Below are 22,089 nucleotides of genomic sequence, written 5' to 3' on the forward strand. Positions count from 1 at the left end.
CTCCCGGGAGAGAGACAGAGAGGGAAAGTGAGAAATCACCCCTGGAGGGATGGTCACGCTACAGTCCATAGTCCCTTCTTCTCCATTCTCCTCATGGGATTCTGGGCACACACATATACATGCACACAGCAAATCGTGGTGATGGGCCTCGTGGGAGTCCAGTGCTTAACCACCATGCTATGTGCTGGCTCATGTTCCTGTACTTTTAAAGGATAGTGTAACAGGCTAAATTAAGTAAAATCAAACTTACATTATCTTTTGTAAACCTTTATTTGAATGACGACAGCTAGTTCTAAAACTAAAACATGGTTTTACTGCATTCAGAGATGAATTACAATGAGACTCTTCTATTAAACGACTATACTACAACTGTAACATAGGCTCTGGTTCTGATCAGGCCTAGAAGAAAACAGAATCTGTGGCTCCACTTTTGTTTTTGTTTCTTTTTAGCTACTAAATCTTTTCTTCAGAGGAAAGCTCACAGTAAATCTGATCTGGAAAACAGATAAAAGCAAACTGGTCATAGCTGACAAAATGGGTAGAGAATTGAAGGTTAACTCACCCACCAATCCAGGCAGTCTTTAGAGAGGTTGCTTAGGGCAGAAATTTCTCAAAACATAGCTCTGACTTTAGTATACAATTAAATAAAACGAGAAGTTTACTTTTCTCTCACTTTCAGAATAATATTCTCATTAAGTAAATCTTAGATAAACTTCAGATTAACACATGAAAATTGTAATGTTAGGGAGAAGTAACCAAAGTAATTAGAAAAGCATCCTAGGTAAGTCTGCACGGAATAAAAACTTCTTTATACTATGAATAAAAGCAATGTTGTAAGATTGAACATCTCTAAAACATTGTCCAAAATTGAGCATTCTGCATTCAGGACTGTAATTAGTGACTGTCATGTGTCTTAGTTTTGTGCTGGTATAACACAACACTTGAGACTGGGTAAATTAACAATAACAGAAGTTTATCTGATTCACAGTTCTGGAGGCTGGCAAGTCCAAGAGCATGATTGCTAGCATCTGGAAAGGGTCTTTCTTCCCTTGGCAGATGGGTAAGAATGCAAGAGTAACAGAGAAAATGGCATCCAAATTTCCATGATAACTAACCCATTTCAGCAATAATGCCATTAATCCACACATGAAGGCAGAGCCTTCATTATCTAATCACCTTGTAAGGGTCCTACCTCTTTTCTTCTTCTTCTTTTTTTATTTTTCAAGACAGAGGTTCACTATATAGCAACATTCCTCCCTCAACCTCACTGGGAATATCAGTGAACACTACCATGTCCAGCTTTTAGGGTGGGTCAAGAATAAAGCCCCAGTTTTCCTTGTGCTGCCAAGTAGCAGCATCCACCAGTATATACAACTGCAGCTGGGCGAGGTCCCACATCTTAGTACCATCACAACAGCAATAAAATTTCAACATGAGTTTTGGAAGGGACATTCAAACTACAATATTATAAAAAGAATAAGCTGATGGAAACTTTTCAGGTGCAATTTTGGTATAATTGTGTAACCTTACCTAATATAAAATAGTCTCTTTTTCCCCCCTAAATTACTTTTCCAAAATAATTATATACCAGTCTAGATGTTTAATCTTTCATCTTGAGTTAGATACTTAAAAGCTAACAGTGTAGATTTAAGAGGTTGAACACAAAGTAGCTGTTCTAGTGAGTGGTCAGAAAGTCATGAAGCACTTTTGCATACAAAAACAAAAAAAAATGTATCATGACTTTCCAACCTAATATATGCAATGTTCTAACCATTTCTACTTATATTCATTTTCTAGAGAGATACTTACTATCTCTAATACTAGTGAAGAAAAAGCTTGCTCTTTTAAACAAAGCAATTCATTATCCTTCAAAGCAATGCATTCTCTTTTTTTCAGTAAGACATCATTGGGAATCACACTATGTAGAAATGTGTGCTGCTGAAACTTTTTTTAAAGATTTATTTATTTATTTATTTATCATTTTTTTTTTTTCCACATAAATTTTGCTGAAGAAAGGTAGAGAGAGTGAGAGAGGAAGAGTTAGAAAGCAAGCTGCCAGGCCTGGGACTTGAACCACAGTTGACCATGTGAGAATTCCAGCACCTTAACCACCATGCCACCTGCTGGCCCCATGCTGAAATCTTGATACAAAGTGTTTCATTATGTTCCTGGGTTCTTTCTTGAGACTAAACCAGAATAGCCTAAGTATTATCCCTATTATAAATCTCAAAAACATCCTTTAAAAGAGTAGCTTGTTGGGCTTGAGTATAGTATTAAGCACTTACGAGTATATAAATCTATAACCATAGACCTTTTACAATCTGGTAATTTTTTCCATACTGCCACATTAATCTGTTGACAGGCAGGCTGTTTTTTGTTTTGTTTTGTTTTTTTCCCGAAACCTTTACACTATTTCCAAGTATATTTTAAAAATAATAAATATTTTCCCAAGTCTTCTGATGAATAAATATTTAAATTCTTTTTTTTTTTTTTTTTTTTGGAGAGGTTTTTTGCTATAGGGCACATGTGCTCACTAGAAAGACAGACAGAGGCAGGCAGACTGAAAGCAAGAAATCACTCCCCAGGGGGGAAGGCCATGCTGCAATCCCTTCTCCTCCATTCTCTTCTCATAATCTTGGGCACGCATGCACAGGCACCCAGCATGAGTTTAAGCCACCGGGTCCAGGACTCTAACCGCGGTTGACTACCTGGGAGTCCAGCGACATAGCCATTATGCTAACTGCTAGTTCTCTCAATGAATATTTAAATTCTCTCTTTTTTTTTTCTTTTCTTTTTTCTTTTTTTTTTTGGAGAGGTTTTCACTATAGGGCACGTGCGCTCGCCAGACAGACAGAGAGAGAGATAGAGATAGAAAGCAAGAAATCACCCCCCAGGGGGTATGACCACACTGTAATCCCTTCTGCTCCATTCTCCTCTCGGGATCTTGGGCACGTACGCACACACGCCCGGCGTGAGTTTTAAGCCACCGGGTCCAGGACGCGAACTACAGTCAACTACGTGGGAGTCCAGCGACATAGCCATTTCATTAACTGCTGGTTCCCTGAATATTTAAATTCTGATCAATAAATATTTAAATGATTTTTCTGTGAAAAGAACACATGATGAACACTAATGACCCCAGAACTCATGAAGCATATAGTCTTATAAAATTCTGGAAGGCCTGAGACTGTATTATACTTGTAAAATACAGTGCTAGGTTTTCAAGAACTATTTACTTGTTATTGACTATTTATTTCTGTATCTTAATTATTTATCACCCACTACTTTTATCATTATTCATTTAGATAAATATACAATTTATTTATAATATGGTATATTAACTTGGGTTTGTTTGCATATCACTTCCTTTTTAAAAAATATTCTTTCATTTAACTTTATTTTATTTATTTATTTTTAATTTGACTAGAGAGGGACAGAGTGAGAGAGAGAGAGGGAAAGTGAGAAAGCAAGCCACCAGGTCTGAGACTTGAACTGCAGTCAGCCATGTAGGAATCCAGTCCCCTTAACCACCACGCCACCTGTCAGCCCCTGCATATTATATTCTAGACTTCTGAAATATTTTGCATTCAAATTATAAAATCTTTAAAACAAAGAATTGTATATTCTTTTTAAAAAGAAGACTTTATTTACACTTATTTGTTATTATTATTACTATTTTAATTTGTTATAGGACATGCAATCATCATCAGAGAGAAACAGAGAAAGCAAGGGGGACAGTGAGAAAGTAAGCTGCCAGGTCCAAGACTTGAACCACACTCAGCCATGTGGGAGTCTAGTACCTCAACCACCATGCCACCTGCTGGTCCTATATTCTATTCTTTATATTTCTCTTTCTCAATGAATATAACCCAGTAGTAGTATTAAATGGTACTCAACACACAGGACAAAAAGGGTAGTCATGATTCTGACAATTCAACCCAAACTAAGACAGAAAAAAAAAAAAAAAAAGACATCCAGCAAGCTTTTTGTGACTGAATCGGTATTCAAAAATTTTTAATGAAATAAGTCACTCGAGATAAAAATGAACTCTTTCAATCATCCAGTCATTAACTTAATATATACTAAACACCTAGCATGTCTTAAACACAAATAATTTATAGGTAACGAATTTAAGGAATGACTGAAAAATTTTAAATAGGTTAAAAACTAATGTTTCCAGGCCAGCATGGGGTATGGTGGCTAAAGTGGCTGAATCAAACATGGCTAAGTACACAGTTGGAGTCCCAGACTCAGCAGCTTGAAAAACACACCAGTCGCATGTGCATGTGTGCCCAAAATCCTGAAAGGAGGGAAGGAGAGGTAGAGGAAAAGAGCATGACCACTTCCCCTGGGGGTAGGAGGGGCTGCCTCCTCACTTCCCCACTTCTCCCTCTCCAGGGAGCTCATGAAACCCTCTCGCAAATATTAAAAAAAAAAATAAATAAATAATAATGTTTTCCAACTGTGCTTTTGAGCCTCAAGCATCCCCACTTCCCTGGCTTATAAAAATTTCTGGAGGAATTCTAGAGATTGTGATAAGAAGAAATGAGGGGCCAGGTGGCAGCGCAGTGGTAACACCACTGTACCCACATGGGAAGTCCTGGGTTACAGCCAGAGACCTCCCTGAGCATGTGAGTATGTGTGTGGGTCCCTATGTTCCAAGCTGGCTGAGACTACAGATGGATCATGGTAGGAAGATCATGGTAGCAAGCTGGGAGCACCTTTCACTCTCTCTGTGTCTCTCATGAAAGAAATGTTTTTGTCAAAGGAATGCTATTAATGTCAGACTACCATTTTTCATTAGTTATTTTAAATTTTAGGTATGTTTGATTTTATATGCCTTTACTGTTATAGAATAACCCATTTTATTCAATATGAAAATCTAAAATAATTTAAATATGTTAGTAAAAAATCTAATTGGTGATTCTGTGATTTACAACTGACAGTACTTTCCAAACCCTGCTTACTTCCGCCACCTAGTGGTATAAGAATTCTGCATTTCACAGGGCCAGATTGCACAAAATCATGTTTTTTTTAAAGTAACCACACATTATTAATGTGATAAAATTGACAGTGAGATAAAGTAATACATGCAAGTATGACTGAAATCAAACCTAATTTCTCATCTCCTTCTTTCTGTACTATGTTACACTGAGAACATTTACATACAATGTTAATGATATTATTATGCAAACTTAAAATACATTCTCTTTCTTATAAGAGTACCAGGAAACAATATTAAGTTCAAAAAAGTGGGAAAGGGGCTTAAAAATCTTACCTAGGCACTTCAAATCCCATAGTTTGCTTCTTTCCAGACACAGTCATTCTAGCAACCTTTGGCACAATTTCAGATTCACTTCGTGATGACTGGGAACCTACTGATTTTCCTAATTAAAGAAGAAAACAAAAAAGGTTAATTAAAGTTGATTTATAAAAGTATGATATATAAATGACAGCTTATGATTATTTTTACAAAATTCACATCTTTACACACATATCTTTTTTCTTAAAAAAAAAAAAAAAAAGCAATGAGATACTAAAGTGCTGAAGGGAATTCTTCTATCATCCTTGTCTGGGAAGTCCCCTATTGTCAGGACTCTGCTTTAACCTCGGCCAAATCTCTTCCTAATTTTGAACTGACTGTTTTAAGTTTCAGTATTAAGAGCTCACAAGTCGGTTTCAGCATTGAGTCTTCCTCTGGCATTGTACCTAGACCCTAGACCTCCCTCTCCTACCACGCCCTCTCGCAATACTAAAATTGTCTGGTCAGTTAGCAGATGGCTAAACTATTTTTAATCCTGTGAGATAAAATGATGAACAAGTTGAGAATCAGCTGAACTGTGCAGAACCACTGCATGTATTTTGCTTGCATCCAACACTAAGCTTTTTAACATATAGGATACATATAAAGATGAAGAGAGAACCCTCCCCACAAAAAAGATGGAGAGGTCAATGTAGAAAAAAATAAGAACAAGGAGGAAGATAAATTATAAGCTGAATCAAAGTCAGACTTCCATGCATTTGATCTTTATATATACATAATGCAGAGAATTTTTTAAAAAGTATCTATAATTTTTAAAAAGAGTATCATTATGATTGGGTTCACATAAAATTATGGAAACTGTACTGGAAAATATATGTACAGAAACTACTTTAAAAAATTAAAAATGATAGGCCAGCCACTGGTGTGGTGAAGGCAACTAGATCCCATATGGCCAACTGCAAGGTTCAAGTTCCAGACCTGGCAGCTTGAAAAACATGCAGGACACACATGTGCATGCATGACCCCCCCCACACACAAAAAGTAAGTCAAGTTAAATTAATGTAGAGAATTCACTCAATACGTTTGCTATTTTTATCTATGGATTTTAGTTTTTTTAAATACTTGAGTTCTATTTTTCCATAAGCTTTTTGAAGTCCCCTCATATAAAGGAGCAAGGGCAGATGTAATACTTGTGCTAAGAGAGCTTACAGTCCAGTGAGGAAAACACTGAGTAAAAAAAACAAACAGGGACCGGGACCAGCAGATGGCACAATGGTTGCATTGCTGGACTCCCATGTAGTTGACCACAGTTTGAGTCCCAGACCTAATGGCTTAAAACTCACATCAGGTTCATGTACATGCATACCCAGATCCCAGGAGGAGAACAGAGAAGGGATTGCAGTGTGGCCACCCCCCACCCCACCCCGAGGAAAGGTGATTTCTTGCTTTCTCACTTTCTGTCTCTGTTTCTGTCTCTCCGGCAAGCACACAGGCCCTGTAGCAAAAGTCTCTATAAATAAACAAATAAATAGGGACCTTCAGGTGGTGTGGTTAGGACACTAGACTCCCAACATGGTCAACCCTGGTTCAAGTCCTGGAACTCACAGCTTGCTTTCTCTTGCCCTCTCTCTGTCTCTCTCTGGTGAACACACTTGCCCTATAGCAAGTTTTAAAATAATAGTAACAAATAAAGTTCTTAAAAAATAAAAATAAATAAATTAAAACTGTTAGTAGTATTATAAATAACTATATAATGCTATAATATTGATTATAAGGCATATGAATTAAAGAGCTCCCCTAAGAAAGTGAGAATTGCAGTTAAGATACAGAAAATGGATAGAAATTAATCAGAAAAGAGTGTTCCAGAGAATAACCTGATAATGGCCCTGCTGTAAGAAATGAAAGCTAAGTGAAGCTGGAGAAGAGGACAGGCCAAGGCATGACCTTTAGACCATACCAAAGACCCTAATGTTTGTTCTAAAGAAATGGCAGCCACCAAAATGACTTAAGTAAGGGAGGGAGGAATAAGAGAGAGTAGAGGGAAAGTAAAAGGATAACATCTGAAAACAACCAGTTATTGGATTAAACACAACTCATGACACTGGGACATACTAGGGATTTGGATATTTTTTTTTTTTTGATTAGTTTTTTTGCTATCGGGTGCATGTGTGCACCAAAAAAGACAGAGAGAGAGAGAGACAGTAAGCGAGAAATCACCATCCCCTCCCCCGCCCCGGGGAGATGGCCACACCGCAATCCCTTCTCCTCCATTCTCGTCTCCGGATCTTGGGCACGCATGCACATGCACCCGGTGTGAGTTTAAGCCACCGGGTACAGGACTCGAACCGCGGCTGACTACATGGGAGTCCAGAGACATAGCCATTATGTCAACTGCTGGTCCTAGGGATTTGGATCTTTTGAGACTTGCAAAAAGGAATAACAAGTAGGCGGTTGAACTACTGGTCAAGCTCAATGAAGTGTGTAGCTGTGCATAGAGTTGTGGTCCATCAGCACCTAACTGGTAGTTGAAGACACAGGAGTAAGTGACATAATCAAGGGAGCAAGTATAAAGAAAAAAGATGGCCCAAGGATAAAGCCTTGAAAGAGCTCCAGCATTTAATCACAAGAGAGAGGACGGTGGGCCTAATCACAAGAGTAGAGCCAGAGGGTAGTTCCAAGGGAGTTAAGGGAAGAGAGTGTGAAGTTGGCACCACAAGGACCAAGCCTGCTGGTCAATCAATTGAGGTGAGGACTGAAAATACCCACTGGTGATCTAATCACTATAGATAAAAGTCATTGGCAGAATCAGTGAGAGCTACATGAAAGATCTGAGAGAAGTACTAGAATGGGCTAAAAAATTTAAGGAAGGTAAAAAAATTCAGAGACAGAAGTACACGTCCACTACTCTCATCTATAATTTTAAATTTCTAAAGCACTTAAGTATATTAAAGTTTTGTTTTGTTTTGTTTTGAATTTGCTAGAGAGTACTTGTGATGACCAAAGCAAGAACAAAACAGGGGGTGGGGGGACAAAAAAAAGTATCCCCCACGGGGAATGGTCACACTACAATCCCTTCTCCTCCATTTCTCCCTCCTCTTGAGATTTTGGGCATGCTCGCACATGCACCAAGCATGCTTTCCAAGTTTCCAGGTCTGGATCTTGAATCACCTAAAATGAAAAGCTACACATTCCAGGGCAAAATTGTCAACATGTTTATCAGGTGCTGGTGTTTTATAATCCACTGGGCTATCATGCCCTTAGATGGTATGAACGAGTTAAAAATTCAAAAAGTTCTGAATTGTGAACTAAATCTTTAGAAAAGTCCCCAAAGTCCCAAAAGCTTTAGAAAAGGGATTATAGATGTATAAAATAGTTATTCTTTTAAGTTTGCCTGGAAAATGAGGAATATGGTAAAATGACAGTAGAAAGGATATATAGGATCAAGCAGACAGATAAAATTGAGAGGAATTGGTTGAATATATAACAAGTAATCATCAATACAAAGAGTCTAGACAAACTTGATAGAAAATATATATTAGTTGAAGACACAGGAGTAAGTGACATAATCAAGGGAGCAAGTATAAAGAAAAAAGATGGCCCAAGGATAAAGCCTTGAAAGAGCTCCAGCATTTAATCACAAGAGAGAGGACGGTGGGCCTAATCACAAGAGTAGAGCCAGAGGGTAGTTCCAAGGGAGTTAAGGGAAGAGAGTGTGAAGTTGGCACCACAAGGACCAAGCCTGCTGGTCAATCAATTGAGGTGAGGACTGAAAATACCCACTGGTGATCTAATCACTATAGATAAAAGTCATTGGCAGAATCAGTGAGAGCTACATGAAAGATCTGAGAGAAGTACTAGAATGGGCTAAAAAATTTAAGGAAGGTAAAAAAATTCAGAGACAGAAGTACACGTCCACTACTCTCATCTATAATTTTAAATTTCTAAAGCACTTAAGTATATTAAAGTTTTGTTTTGTTTTGTTTTGAATTTGCTAGAGAGTACTTGTGATGACCAAAGCAAGAACAAAACAGGGGGTGGGGGGACAAAAAAAAGTATCCCCCACGGGGAATGGTCACACTACAATCCCTTCTCCTCCATTTCTCCCTCCTCTTGAGATTTTGGGCATGCTCGCACATGCACCAAGCATGCTTTCCAAGTTTCCAGGTCTGGATCTTGAATCACCTAAAATGAAAAGCTACACATTCCAGGGCAAAATTGTCAACATGTTTATCAGGTGCTGGTGTTTTATAATCCACTGGGCTATCATGCCCTTAGATGGTATGAACGAGTTAAAAATTCAAAAAGTTCTGAATTGTGAACTAAATCTTTAGAAAAGTCCCCAAAGTCCCAAAAGCTTTAGAAAAGGGATTATAGATGTATAAAATAGTTATTCTTTTAAGTTTGCCTGGAAAATGAGGAATATGGTAAAATGACAGTAGAAAGGATATATAGGATCAAGCAGACAGATAAAATTGAGAGGAATTGGTTGAATATATAACAAGTAATCATCAATACAAAGAGTCTAGACAAACTTGATAGAAAATATATATTATGAAAAAACTGCATGGATTTAATTTTTTTGAACCAAAATAAATTCCATTTTTCCATGAATTTTTTAAAAGTCCCCTCATACTTTATTTAGAGTTAGTTTCCAAGAAGGCAGGAAGAGATGGGATCCTGGGCTAGCCCATGGCCTGGTGGTTAGGGAATCAGATCCCACATGACCAACTGCACAGTTTAAGTCCTGGACCCAGTGGCTTCAGAAACATGCTGGGCAAGTATGGATGTGTGCCTAAACTCCTGACAGGATGGGGAAATAGAGAAGTGAGTATGGCATTACCATGCCCCACTGGGGGGTGCTTTCTCCCTCTCTCTCTTTTTCTGATGAGTGTATACGCCCTCTGGCAAAATTTTCTTTAAAAACAAAAGGGATGAGATCCAAAGCACAGGAAAAAACTCTAGGTAAAGACTCTTTTATTGTAATAAAAGGGAGATTTGTATGTTTAGGACCTGGAAGGTTATTCCCAACAAATGGCTTCTTTTTTTCCTATAACATAGCAGGCTGCTGAGACTGAGGGTAGACCAAAAAAGAAAGAATTTAAGAAGAAAATAAGGTTTTCACTAATTGTTGCACAAAAGAGAATGAGCTAAACATTTAAAAAAAGAAAAAAAAATAGGGGAACTGTTGGACAGTACTGTTGGCCATTTAAGATCTGTAATAATAAATTCGTAGTGGAATTATCTGCCTTTCTGAGACTTCCCCTAGCAATGTTCAGCCATTCAGGAAAAGGCACAGAGAAGGCATTAACTGCTTTGTACAAGGGTTAAGGTTCTACCAACAGGTACAAGGAGAAAACAAGGCAGCTGAAGATGTTGATAGGGAAAAAAAAAGTACTGAAATTATAGATTATGAAATCTAAAGTGATAAAAAGAAAATGTCAAAGGAAATGCACTGATGCACTAGGAGAAACTAGAAGGGTCTACAGGTAGAGAAGAGATCATGGTATGTGAAGCACAATAATGGGATGCAAAGCAGTGATTTCGAAGGCCAGGAAATTACAGTGAATAGCTGACAAGAGATAAAGGTCACCAGAAATGAGGTTGTCAAGGAACCTGAGGTCAAGGATATTGACCTTGATGTTTTTCCACATACTTGCAGTAGTAAGCAGTGATCATGAAGAGCTTAGGAGTGCAGGAAAAAAAACTGTGAGGCAGCTGCTAAAGTCTTCAATGAAACAACTAGCCAAGAGATCGTTCAGTAGCTGATAACAGTAAAGATTAACAGAAGGCTGGTTCTGGCAAAAGACAAGAACTTCAAAGAAGCAGAGATTAAGAAGAAAAAAGAAATACAGAAATAATGATGTTAGAAAGGCAAGAAACAAAACTAAGTTGACCTTCCAGACCCCGAGGTTTGAGAGGCTATAAATGAAGCAAGGAAATGGAAAAAGCACTAGAAATACATTGGAGAAGTGTATGTTGGCTTCTCTTAATAAAGGCAGTTCCTCAGGTGTAAGAGAAAGTTAGAGACCAGTGAGTCCCTAAGAAAGCAGGATACTTAGAGCACTGTGATGATGGTTTTGGTATGTGTGTGCATGCACATATGTCTAGGGAGGGAGGAGCCATCTGACTGATTAAAACAAGGAAAAGAGGCATGGCGGATTTTGGCCTTTAACAGCCATAAAAAATCAAAATCTCTCAAACCAGGCACTAGAAGATTAGTTCTAACTTCCTATTAAGGTTCATTTTAATTATCTTCTAACCATTCTGCATGTAGAATTTCTTGACCCTCTTATACTTTTAGTATTCTCAAATACCATAATTTGAATATATTTTTAAAAAGTAGCTAAGCCATACGATGACATAAAAGGTCTCTGGCATAGAGAAAATCACAATGCGATCCTGCTATATTTCCAGAGAGGCAATAAATATTATCACCTTTCTTTTTGGTGATTTTTATATATAGGACATCAAATCCAAGATGCAATATTTCCAAAATCTGGTTAAGTCAAAATAGAGTTCTGAAAATCATCCATTAAAACAGTGGTCCTAAATCTCTCTCTCTTTCTCTCTCTCTCTCTCAATAGATGTCCCCTTTAAAAAGTTAAAAAAAAAAAAACCTACAATGCACTGTTCACACAATATTTTGCATGCAATTTTAAGGAGTTCAATAAAAGTCCAACTCTAGATCCCCTTTAGAGAGATAATTTGGGCTCAGGCTATTGCAGAAATAAACTAACTCAAATTCTGATGTTATCCACAAAGATATAAATGTACATTCAGTAAATCATCCACTAAGCTGCCCGCAGTACTGTGATGTACGTCCACCTATCCAACCACATTGTAAGACTTTCCTCATAACTAGCACCGTGCTGGATAAACACTACTGACGTAGGTCAGACATGAACTAATGACTAATCACCAATCAATAAGAGATACATGTAGGAGAATTAAAAAAAAAAAAACTGGAATGTGGATTGTGTTCTTTCACCCTACCCAATCAAATGGAAATTCATTTACTACATGACAATCTCAAACAATTGAGTACTGAGTTTTCAGTAAATCCCAAAATATGGCAGCAAGAAAGGAACACTGGACAGAAAAAAAGAAAGGTAAGATGCTGGTCCCTGCTACTAATTAGCTGCTATTTTATAGCCTAGGAAGTTTGTTTAATTTCATTAATTCAAGTTTCCGCTGAAGTTTTAGATGAAGCTTCCACTTCCTAAAATAAAGTGAATTAAATAATTTTAGCTCTGTGAATGTGTGTCTATGACTCCCAGACTTTCAATCAAACGGCCCACTGTGATTAAAAGTAAAATGTGCCATGCCAAAGAAAGATTATTAAAGTCTTACCACAAGCCAAGCAAAACCCTCCCACCAAATCATGATCACTCAAAAATTACACATTGTAAAGATGCACACATTAGTAATTCGTGACCAGTCGCTAGGGCAATGGAGAGGAATTGATCACCTGTTAGAGTTTTTATCATGTTAGGTTTTTTATTCAGATGGAAGTAATAGCTACTCAGTTACTGGTTAATTCAGTCTACCTGCTTGTTTTACAGATAAAGAACAACAAAGTTAAGTGACTTCACTTTAGTGGCAGGTTCTATACTTCAACCAAACTGCTGGATCTGCCTATCCAGTCACCTTTCTCACACTCCAGCTCTTTCTTCAGCAAAGCACAATTAGAAACCACTTTTCTAACACTACTGGTTACTCCTTGATGAGCTGTTTTCTCCGGGGATCTACTACTTCCTTTCCGGGGTTATAATACAAATAGAGGAGTCTAGGTTTTTTTTTTTTTTTTTTTTTTGGAGAGATTTTCACTATAGGGCACGTGTGCTCGCCAGACAGACAGAGAGAGATATTGGAGACAGAAAGCGAGAAATCACCCCCAGGGGGGATGGTCATGCCGCTATCGCTTCTCCTCCATTCTCCTCTCGGGATCTTGAGCACGCACGCACACACGCCTGGCGTGAGTTTTAAGACACCGGGTCCAGGACTCGAACTGCGGTTGACTATGTGGGAGTCCAGCGATATAGCCATTACGCTAACTGCTGGTTCCCTAGGTTTTTTTCTTGAACATGAAACAATCTAGGTCTCTTGTCTTGATATGTCTCTCTCTCTCTCTCTCTCTCTCTTTTTCTTTCCCAGTGTATATTCCTTTGTAAAGATTTCAAAGCTAAGGGACCACCAGATGGAATAATGGTTACATCGCTGGATTTCCACATGGCCAACCACAGTTTGAGTCCCAGATCCAGAGGTTTGAAACTCATGCTGGGCACATGTGTGTGCATGCCCAAAATCACAAGAGAATGGAGAAGAAGGGATTGCGGCATGGCCTCCCCCCATGCTATGCTTTCTGTCTCTCTAGCAAACTCGCATGCCCTATAGCAAAAATATCTCTTAAAAACAAAACAAAACAAACAAACAAAAAAGATCACAAAGTGAGATCTCTTTAGCATCATACAATTGTTAGAGGTTCTTGGTGAATTTAATGAAACCGTCTGGCTGCATATCTATATTATTTACTCTTTTCTTACTCATTCCTGTAATCTTTAAACACATTCAATAACATCACTAGTTCTGAGGGCAGGAAGAGTCTTTTATACATGTTCACATAATCCACAACACATGACAGAATGATCTGTCCGTAATAAACACTCAGTGAATAGTTTATTGATTGGCCTAAGAGTTTAAATTCTGAAACCACAAGTTCAAAATTTATTGTCTTTATATGTTAACTTAGATCGCTTCTTCGAACAATAACTTCCTCAGTTTCTTCTCTTCCTTCTTCTTGCACTTGGTACCAGCAACCTGCTCATGTTCAGAGATACAGATTCTGGAAAGCCAGCTTGGTACTGCTATGGGCATCCTTGCATGCTCTTCTGCCAGGTGTTTTACAGTTTCTTACCTTTATAGCAACCTTCACAATAATTATGCAGAATAGGTAGAATTATTCCTACTTTAAAGAAACTGAGATTTAGAGAGGCTGAACTGCCAGAGGTCATACAACTCTGACTTGTGACATAGCTAGGTTACTTTTAAAGATGACTCACATGATAAATATTCTCAAAGAGCATATACACTATTGTGAGACAAACTGTAAAAGTATGCAGATAAGTTACAGAGACAATGAGCAAGAGAAATTCAAAGTATGTGCCTGAGTAATTACAGAAGATTTAATAAATAAATTGAGAATTGACTTGACTGAAAAAATTAAAATGAAGAGGCCAAAGTAACATAAGACATATTTTGGATCAACTGGGCAAAAATTCTCAAAAAACTGGGTAGTGATTAATAAACTTTTAAAGATTATATGTAGTGGAGGCTCTGAATAAAAAGGCCTTTGTAATATATATTTATTAGTGTTTTTTATTGTCAGAGGGCACTTGTACTTGCCAGAGAGAGAAAGAGTATCTCATGTAGTCGTTATACCACAATCCCTTCCCTCCTTTTCTGCATCCCATCGGGATTTGGGGCACATACACTGTTTTCAAGTTTCTGAGACCAGGATTCGAACCACACTTAGCCATGTGAGATCCAGCTCCCCAGGACCAGGGCTCAACCCACTTCGCTAATGAGCAGGACTGACCCAGAGGCACGCTTTTTTTTTTTTTTTTTTTAAATGCTAGCTAGAAGGCACATGCACACCAGAGAAATAAAGTGAGAAAGCACCTGACACTCCCTCACTCCCCACTGTGACAGGCTGCCATGCTGCAATCCCTTCTCCTTCACTCCCCTCTCGGGATCTTCAGCATATACACACACACATGCCTGGTATGTATTTTAATAGGCTGAGTCCAGGATTCAAACCATACAGCTGGCATACAGGATCTCACCACCTTAACCACCATGTCACCAGTTGGCCCTCCAGAGGCCTTTAACTAAAAAGAGTCTTTTATAGATACATGTTCAAGGACTCTCTTTCATTTAGTGAGCAGAAGGTAAAACAGAGGTAGTATTAAATATTCTTAGGAAGAATAATTACTGTTTAGAAATGATAATTACTATTTAGAAATGGGGAAGGCCAAACTAAGATTAGGTAAAGGAAAAACTACAGAAACTTGTAAATAATGATGATTTCGGGCCAGCAGGTGGTATGGTGGAATAAGGTAATAGTACAAAAGGGATTAGGGAGCATGACACAATGCACGTGACTACCAGTTGACTGGAATGGTTGGGATACAGAGGAGGAGATAAGTGAAGAGAGTTAGAAAAGTAGGTAAGTCATTAAGGGCCATCTGTAACTTTTGGAGCAACTCTGCTTGAATAGTGAAGTATAAGAACCACTGAAGGAGTTAAGTTCACTGAAGTAGCATAAATCATGCTTTTAAAACTCACTCTGACCACAGAATGGAAACTCAGTCAGGGACACAAGTGAAGAGAGCTGTTAGAAGACTGTCAAAAGAAATTCTGTGAATTGATTTAAGGAAAGAACAATGGAAAAAAGGTATCCAAAAGATATTACAAAGTAAAATCAGGAACCCTTGATACCTGAATTGATAGGGAGTGAAAGAAGTGACAGTCCCCAGATTTTTTGCAAAGGAAGAAAGAAAGGGTGGTGCCATTAAAAACTGAGGAATACCTTCTGGGGAACTAACAGTCTGCTGGTCTGGATTTTGCTTCTCTCGGAGTTCTTTCATCCCACTGAAAATTAGACGAACCCATACAGGAACTCTGTCTCTGCCTCCTAAATAGATGAGGACTGCCACCACATAGTTTATTAAACATTGTTTAGTATCTATCTTAGGTTTTTAGTTTTTCAGGATAAATTATAACATGTTTTTGGCACTAGTGACACAAAGATGAGTAGTATTCTGTCTTCAGGTGACTTTTATCCTAACAGATGTGAACGAGACAAAATGAAAACAAAATCTAGAGACAGGGAAATTAACAGAATTTTGCAGGAGACCACCACTACTATGATTACAGTTGACTATGGCACAGGAAATTAGTAAGAGGTAAAAAGAAATAAGATCTAGAATAAATTAATAGAACACACTAATGAAATAAATATAAGAAAAGCAACAAATACAAAAATGGGACATCTAAATGACTGCTAAGATTCCAATCCAGATGCCAATAACGGATATAGACACATTGGGATAGAAATTCCTTTAAGACATACAGAAATCCACCCAAAGCAGTTGGATAATCAGGTCCCAGAATGAAGAAATGTGAGTGCCAAAAAGCTCATGAAACAACTCAAGACCTAAACAGATTGCAGAAAATGAAGGGTGAAAAGGCAGACATAGAAGGAACTCTGATACTCAATGAAGAGAGAGGAAGAAAATAAGAAGTAACCTTCCTTAGAATCCTTTCATGGAATTGACACTAATATAACATGCAATTTGGAGGCCTTGTTTTTAGAGGTCATTTGGTCCATTCCATCATTTTACACATGAAAATTAAATTCCTTAAGATTGCATGGCTGGGGAACCAGCAGTTAGCGTAATGGCTATGTCGCTGGACTCCCACGTAGTTGACCGCGGTTCGCGTCCCGGACCCGGTGGCTTAAAACTCACGCCGGGCGCGTGTGCGTACGTGCCCAGGATCCCGAGAGGAGAATGGAGGAGAAGGGACTGCGGCGTGACCATCCCCTCTGGGGGGTGATTTCTCGCTTTCTGTCTCTATGTCTCTCTCTGTCTGTCTGGCAAGCGCACGCGCCCTATAGCAAAAAAAAAAAAAAAAAAAAAAAAAAAAACCTCTCCAAGATTGCATGGCTGATTAAAACAACTTTTTGCTATTATTTCCCTTAGATGCTTCCAAGGCATCCTTCCTCTTTTCACATTTGTCTGTTGGCTCTACCACCTCATTATCTCACAGAAATGGTGCTCCCAAGAAGAATGGACTTGAGACACTTCGTTGATGTTGAATGTTTACAAAAACTGCTAATCAAGTGCCTCCAGAAAATGTTAATGCTTTGTCCTGATCATGATTTTTGTGAGTTCAATGAGGGTAATGATCACTAATATCTACTCGGATATATCCTAAGAGTTAATTTTTTTTTTACTTTATAATTATTTATTTTCTTTTTTTAATGTATTCATTCATTTATTTTATTTTATTTTATTATTTTTCACTATAGGGCACATGTGCTCGCCAGACAGACAGAGAGAGAGAGAGAGACAGAGAGATAGAAAGCGAAAAATCACCCTCCAGGGGGGATGGTCACGCCGCAATCCCTTCTCCTCCGTTCTCCTCTCAGGATCTTGGGCATGCATGCACGCGCGCCCAGCATGAGTGCTAAGCCACCGTGTCTGGGACACGAACCGCAGTCGACTACGTGGGAGTCCAGCAACATAGCCATTACGCTAACTGCTGGTCCCTCATTTATTTTTTAATTTAACCAGAGTCAGAGGGTAAGAGTGAGAGAGAGAGAGAGAGAGAAAGTGAGAAAGCAAGCCACCAGATTCAGGACTCGAACCCTGGTCGGCCATGTGGGAGTGTCCAGTGCCTTAACCACCATGCCACCTGCTGGTCCCCCTAAGAGTTAATATTAAAATATTCTGACTAGGTTTAATGTTTGCATTTCAAGATCACCACAAAATATAGTTGGGGCCTAGCAGATCATTCTCTGCTAACAAAGCAAAAATGTCTGTTTAATAAAATTGGAATGCTAAGCATTCTTCCTCTAATAACAAACTGTATGCTGTGTTCTTAATCTTCAGCTCATGCTAATTCTAGGAGACAGGTAATACATATTTAGGCTCTAATGCATACATCATAGCACAATACTATAAATTTTAGGTCACATGTGATAATCCCAAATTGTTAAAAATGATAGCTCTAGACTAAATTGAAAGAATTTGAATATCCTCATGTAGCATGTGTGGTTTTCTAGCTATATTACAAAGTATCAATATATAGTATCTTCTCATTCCTCTTTATTGTTGTTAAGAGAGATTTTTGCTATATGGCATGTGCGCTCCCTAGAGAGACAGAGAGAAATCACCCCTAGAGAGGATAGCCATGGTGCAATCTCTTGTCCTCCATTCTCCTCTCCAGATCTTGGGCACGCTTGCACACATGCCCAGAGTTACTTAAATGGCTGGGTCCATGACTCCAACTGTGGTAGACTTGGGAGTCCAGCGATATAACCATTACACCATCTGCTGGTCCCTATATTATGTTCTTTATCACTCCAGTTAACCTATAAGCTCGAAAGACTGTTTTATGATCTTTCCCACAACATCCAGTCCAGTTCATGGGATAACAGGCAGTCAAACTATCTAATAAAACTGTTATCTTATATACAGAAATGAGTAATACTCTCTAATCCAGTGATTCTCAGCATAGGAAGAGCAAGTAGATCCAAGGAACAGGGACTTCCTTTCTCATTCCTCTTTAAAAATCATTGTCATTGGTAGTCACAAATGCTGAAAAGTGTTTCGCAATTCTGGTATGCTAAGACAGAAAAAAGACAGAGAACTATTTATCTGGTAGAAAACTAATTTTATAGATGAAGAAGAGAGGCTCGTGTAAACAATTTGTCAACACCAATTTAATATTCTTTGCAAATTATAATCATCTTTTTAAGAAATTTAACTTTATTTTAATCAGACCAGAGTGAGAGCGAGAGAGAGAGAGAGGGAGCATGAAAAGCTAGCCGCCAGGTCCAGGACTCGAACCGCAGTCAGCAATATGGGAGTCCAGCACCCTTAACCAGCACGCCACTTGCTGGCCCTACAAATTATAATCATCTTAACACTGCTGACTTGTTTCAGGTTCATAAGTAAGAAGACATCTGAAGATCTGCCTCAATTCAGGAAACAAGTTCAAAATGATCTTTTAAGGTTCCTAACATTATAATCCCATTTAAAAAAATAACTACTTAGCCTACTCAGTGACAATGTCTCCCCACACATATAGACTATTAATTTCTAAATGACAACTGCAAAATGTATGAACATTTTTACTACCATTGACATTTGAAAGGTGACTAGTTAATAAAAATTGTTGTCTTGATACTAATCACATCCTTAATACCAATAAAGAAATAATATCCTTGATATCAATAAAACCAAAGTTGTTTTTTGTTGTTGTTGTTAAGATTTTTACCACAGGGCATATGCACTCACTAGAGAGTGGAAAAGTGAGAAATCATCCTCCAGGGGGCATGGCCACACCACAATCCCTCCTCCATTCTCCCCTTGGGATCTTGGCCACCCACTCACATGTGCCTGACATAATTTTCAAACCCGTGGGTCCAGGACTCAAACCGTGATTGGCCACATGAGAATCCAGCACCTTAACCACCATATCACCAGCTAGCCGCCAAAGTGGTTTATTCTGTTCACATACAACCCACAACAAAATGTGAGAAATATTACAAGTGATAACTTTAAAAAGTAAACTTAGAGCATTAAGTAATTTCAAATTTGAATACTATCTACAAAGATGTGAGAACACTTACGGAACACTCATTTTTATTAAATTAAAAATGCCAGTACTAGCAAGTGACATAGTGGTTAAGGCAGCTGGATCCCACGTGGCCCACTGTGCAATGAGTCTCAGACCCAGCAGCTTAAAAAACACTCCAGCCACATGTGTGTATATGTCCAAAATCCTGAGAGAAGAATGAAGGACTGTGACATGACCACCTCCATGAGGAGACCCTTTCTCACCCCTCTCCCATCTCTCTCTGGAGAGCACACAGTACTTCCGGCAAATCTCGGGGGGGAAAAAAAAATAACTTTACAATTTTTAATTAATGTTGTGGAAGTATTCTCTGAATCGAATTGGGATATAAAAATTGATTCTACATTTACATGTATGCAGGCACACATAGATTTCAAAAGTTGTGAAAAAATAAAATTAAAATGTGAGCTGATATTGGTGTAAAATAATTCTAAAATCAATGCATAATTTTTCAGACAATACATTTTCCATGAACTTTATAAAACCCCTTACATATGCAAAGAAGGAAATATAGGATAGGAAATTGTATGTATAATATGAGCTTAATAACAAAAGATAATAATGCATAGGAAAAATGAAATAAAATAAGGCACACTACAAATTATGATTATTTCCTTTGAATAAGAAATTCATGAATGACATTCTCCCCCTTATTCTATATTAAGAATATAGGGCTTTGACATTGTGGAAAAGTGATCTGAAAGATTTCAAATGTAGGAATTTTTAAAAAATATTGATATGGACTAGAAACATTCAAAATAAATTAACAATACACTTAATGTGAGATAAATTCACAACTCAAAGTCAGATCAAAACACCTTGAGTTTTAAACACATTTAAGGTTTCTTTGTAAAGGCTTTTCCAGGTAAGTACATTTTTTGCCAACAATCATTACTTTTCCTATAAGTATTTCAACATACCAGTACATATAGCTATGAACACACACAAAAAAATTCAAAATTTCAAAGAAATAAGGTGCTAACTTTCAATAGAAAAACTACTTGGAAATGAAATCATTCCACTGAATCTGACTAACACTTAAATTCTAGTTACCAGATGAACATTCAGAAAGCACGCCAACTGGCCTGCAGAGAATAAACCACTTCCTTTAATAGTATAGTTGCAGTGACTGTGATTTACTCAGTATGAATTTTTTTTTCACTTTAAAATACCTTGATAGCAAAATTTACCTTGTTAAATCCATTGTATGTATTTCATCCATCCCAAATCACACAAAAGAAAATAATCCAGAAAAACTCACTGGAATCGAATTTCAATTTTATGTAAATATTGCTGAACCAGTAATTTTTAAAAATAAAAAAACTCGGGACCAGCAGTTGGTACAATGGCTATGTCAATGGAGTCAGCCCATGTAGTCAGCCACCAGTTCGAGTGAGTCCCGGACTTGGTGGATTAAACTCAAGTTGGGCGCACGTGCATGCATGCCTAAGATCCTGAGAGGAGACTGGAGGAGAAGGGGTTGCCATCCCCCTTAAGGGGTGATTTCTCACTTTCTGTCTCTCTCTGTCTTTCTGGCAAGTACACGTACCGAAAAATAAAAAAAAAAAAAAAAAAAAAAAGAAGAAAGAAAAGAAAAAAAGGAAAAAAAAACTCGTGGCTAGCAGTTGACATGGTAGTTAAGCTGCTAAACTCTCACATGGCCAACTGAAGTTTTCGAGTGCCCAGACGTGGTAGCTTGCATTCTCATGCCTTCCAACCCATTTCTCTCTGGGAGCACATGTGCCCTATAGCAAATTAAAATAATGAAAAAATAAATAACTTTTTAGAAAACTTAAATGAACAGAATTCAATCTATAAATCTGACTGGATCATGTACCATGAAGTAGTGCACACAAAATTTATAATCTAAAACATACAATGAATTTAAATTGTGACTATTCTATACCAGTAAGAACTCTCTGCTACTCCAAGAATTAAGGAATGGGAAGGCAGCAGGTGGCATAGCAGTTAAGGCGCTGGACTCCCATATGGTCAATCGCAGTTGTAGTCCTAGACCTAGAGGCTTGAAATCAATGCTGAGTGCATGTGTGTGTGCATGCCCCAAATCCTGAAAGGAGTAAAGGAAAGGGACTGTGGAATAGCTATCTTTCCTGGTAAGTAATTTCTTACTTTCTCCTTTCTCTCTCTCCATTTCTCTCTCTCTCTCTGGTGCGCATATGCACTCTATAGCAAAAAATCTCTCCAAAAAAAAAAAAGAATTAATGGTTGGGAGTAGCAGGTAGCATGGTGGTTAGGGCACTGGACTTCCAGATGGCCGACCACAGTTTGAGTCCCGGGTCTGGCTACTTAAAAATCACACCAGATGCGAAGAAGGTTCCACATGGCTCCAGCAAACTAGATTTTTCAGGGAATGAAGATTTTCTACTGATAATTCAGCCTCC

General features: G+C 38.1%; 1 protein-coding gene across 2 annotated transcripts in view; it reads right to left on the reverse strand.

Moving 5' to 3' along the window:
• The window catches only part of HBS1L (HBS1 like translational GTPase), a 96,308-nt gene that overhangs the window by 34,779 nt on the left and 39,440 nt on the right, over nt 1-22,089 (reverse strand). For both annotated transcript variants that reach the window (XM_006144339.3, XM_027770238.1), the window contains one exon: nt 5,279-5,387. In XM_006144339.3, coding sequence (XP_006144401.1) covers nt 5,279-5,387 — 109 coding nt within the window. The remainder of the gene's footprint in view (nt 1-5,278; nt 5,388-22,089) is intronic.

The sequence above is a fragment of the Tupaia chinensis genome, unplaced genomic scaffold (assembly GCF_000334495.1).
Source record: "Tupaia chinensis unplaced genomic scaffold, TupChi_1.0 Scaffold000117_2, whole genome shotgun sequence".
In the NCBI taxonomy this organism is placed as follows: domain Eukaryota; kingdom Metazoa; phylum Chordata; class Mammalia; order Scandentia; family Tupaiidae; genus Tupaia; species Tupaia belangeri.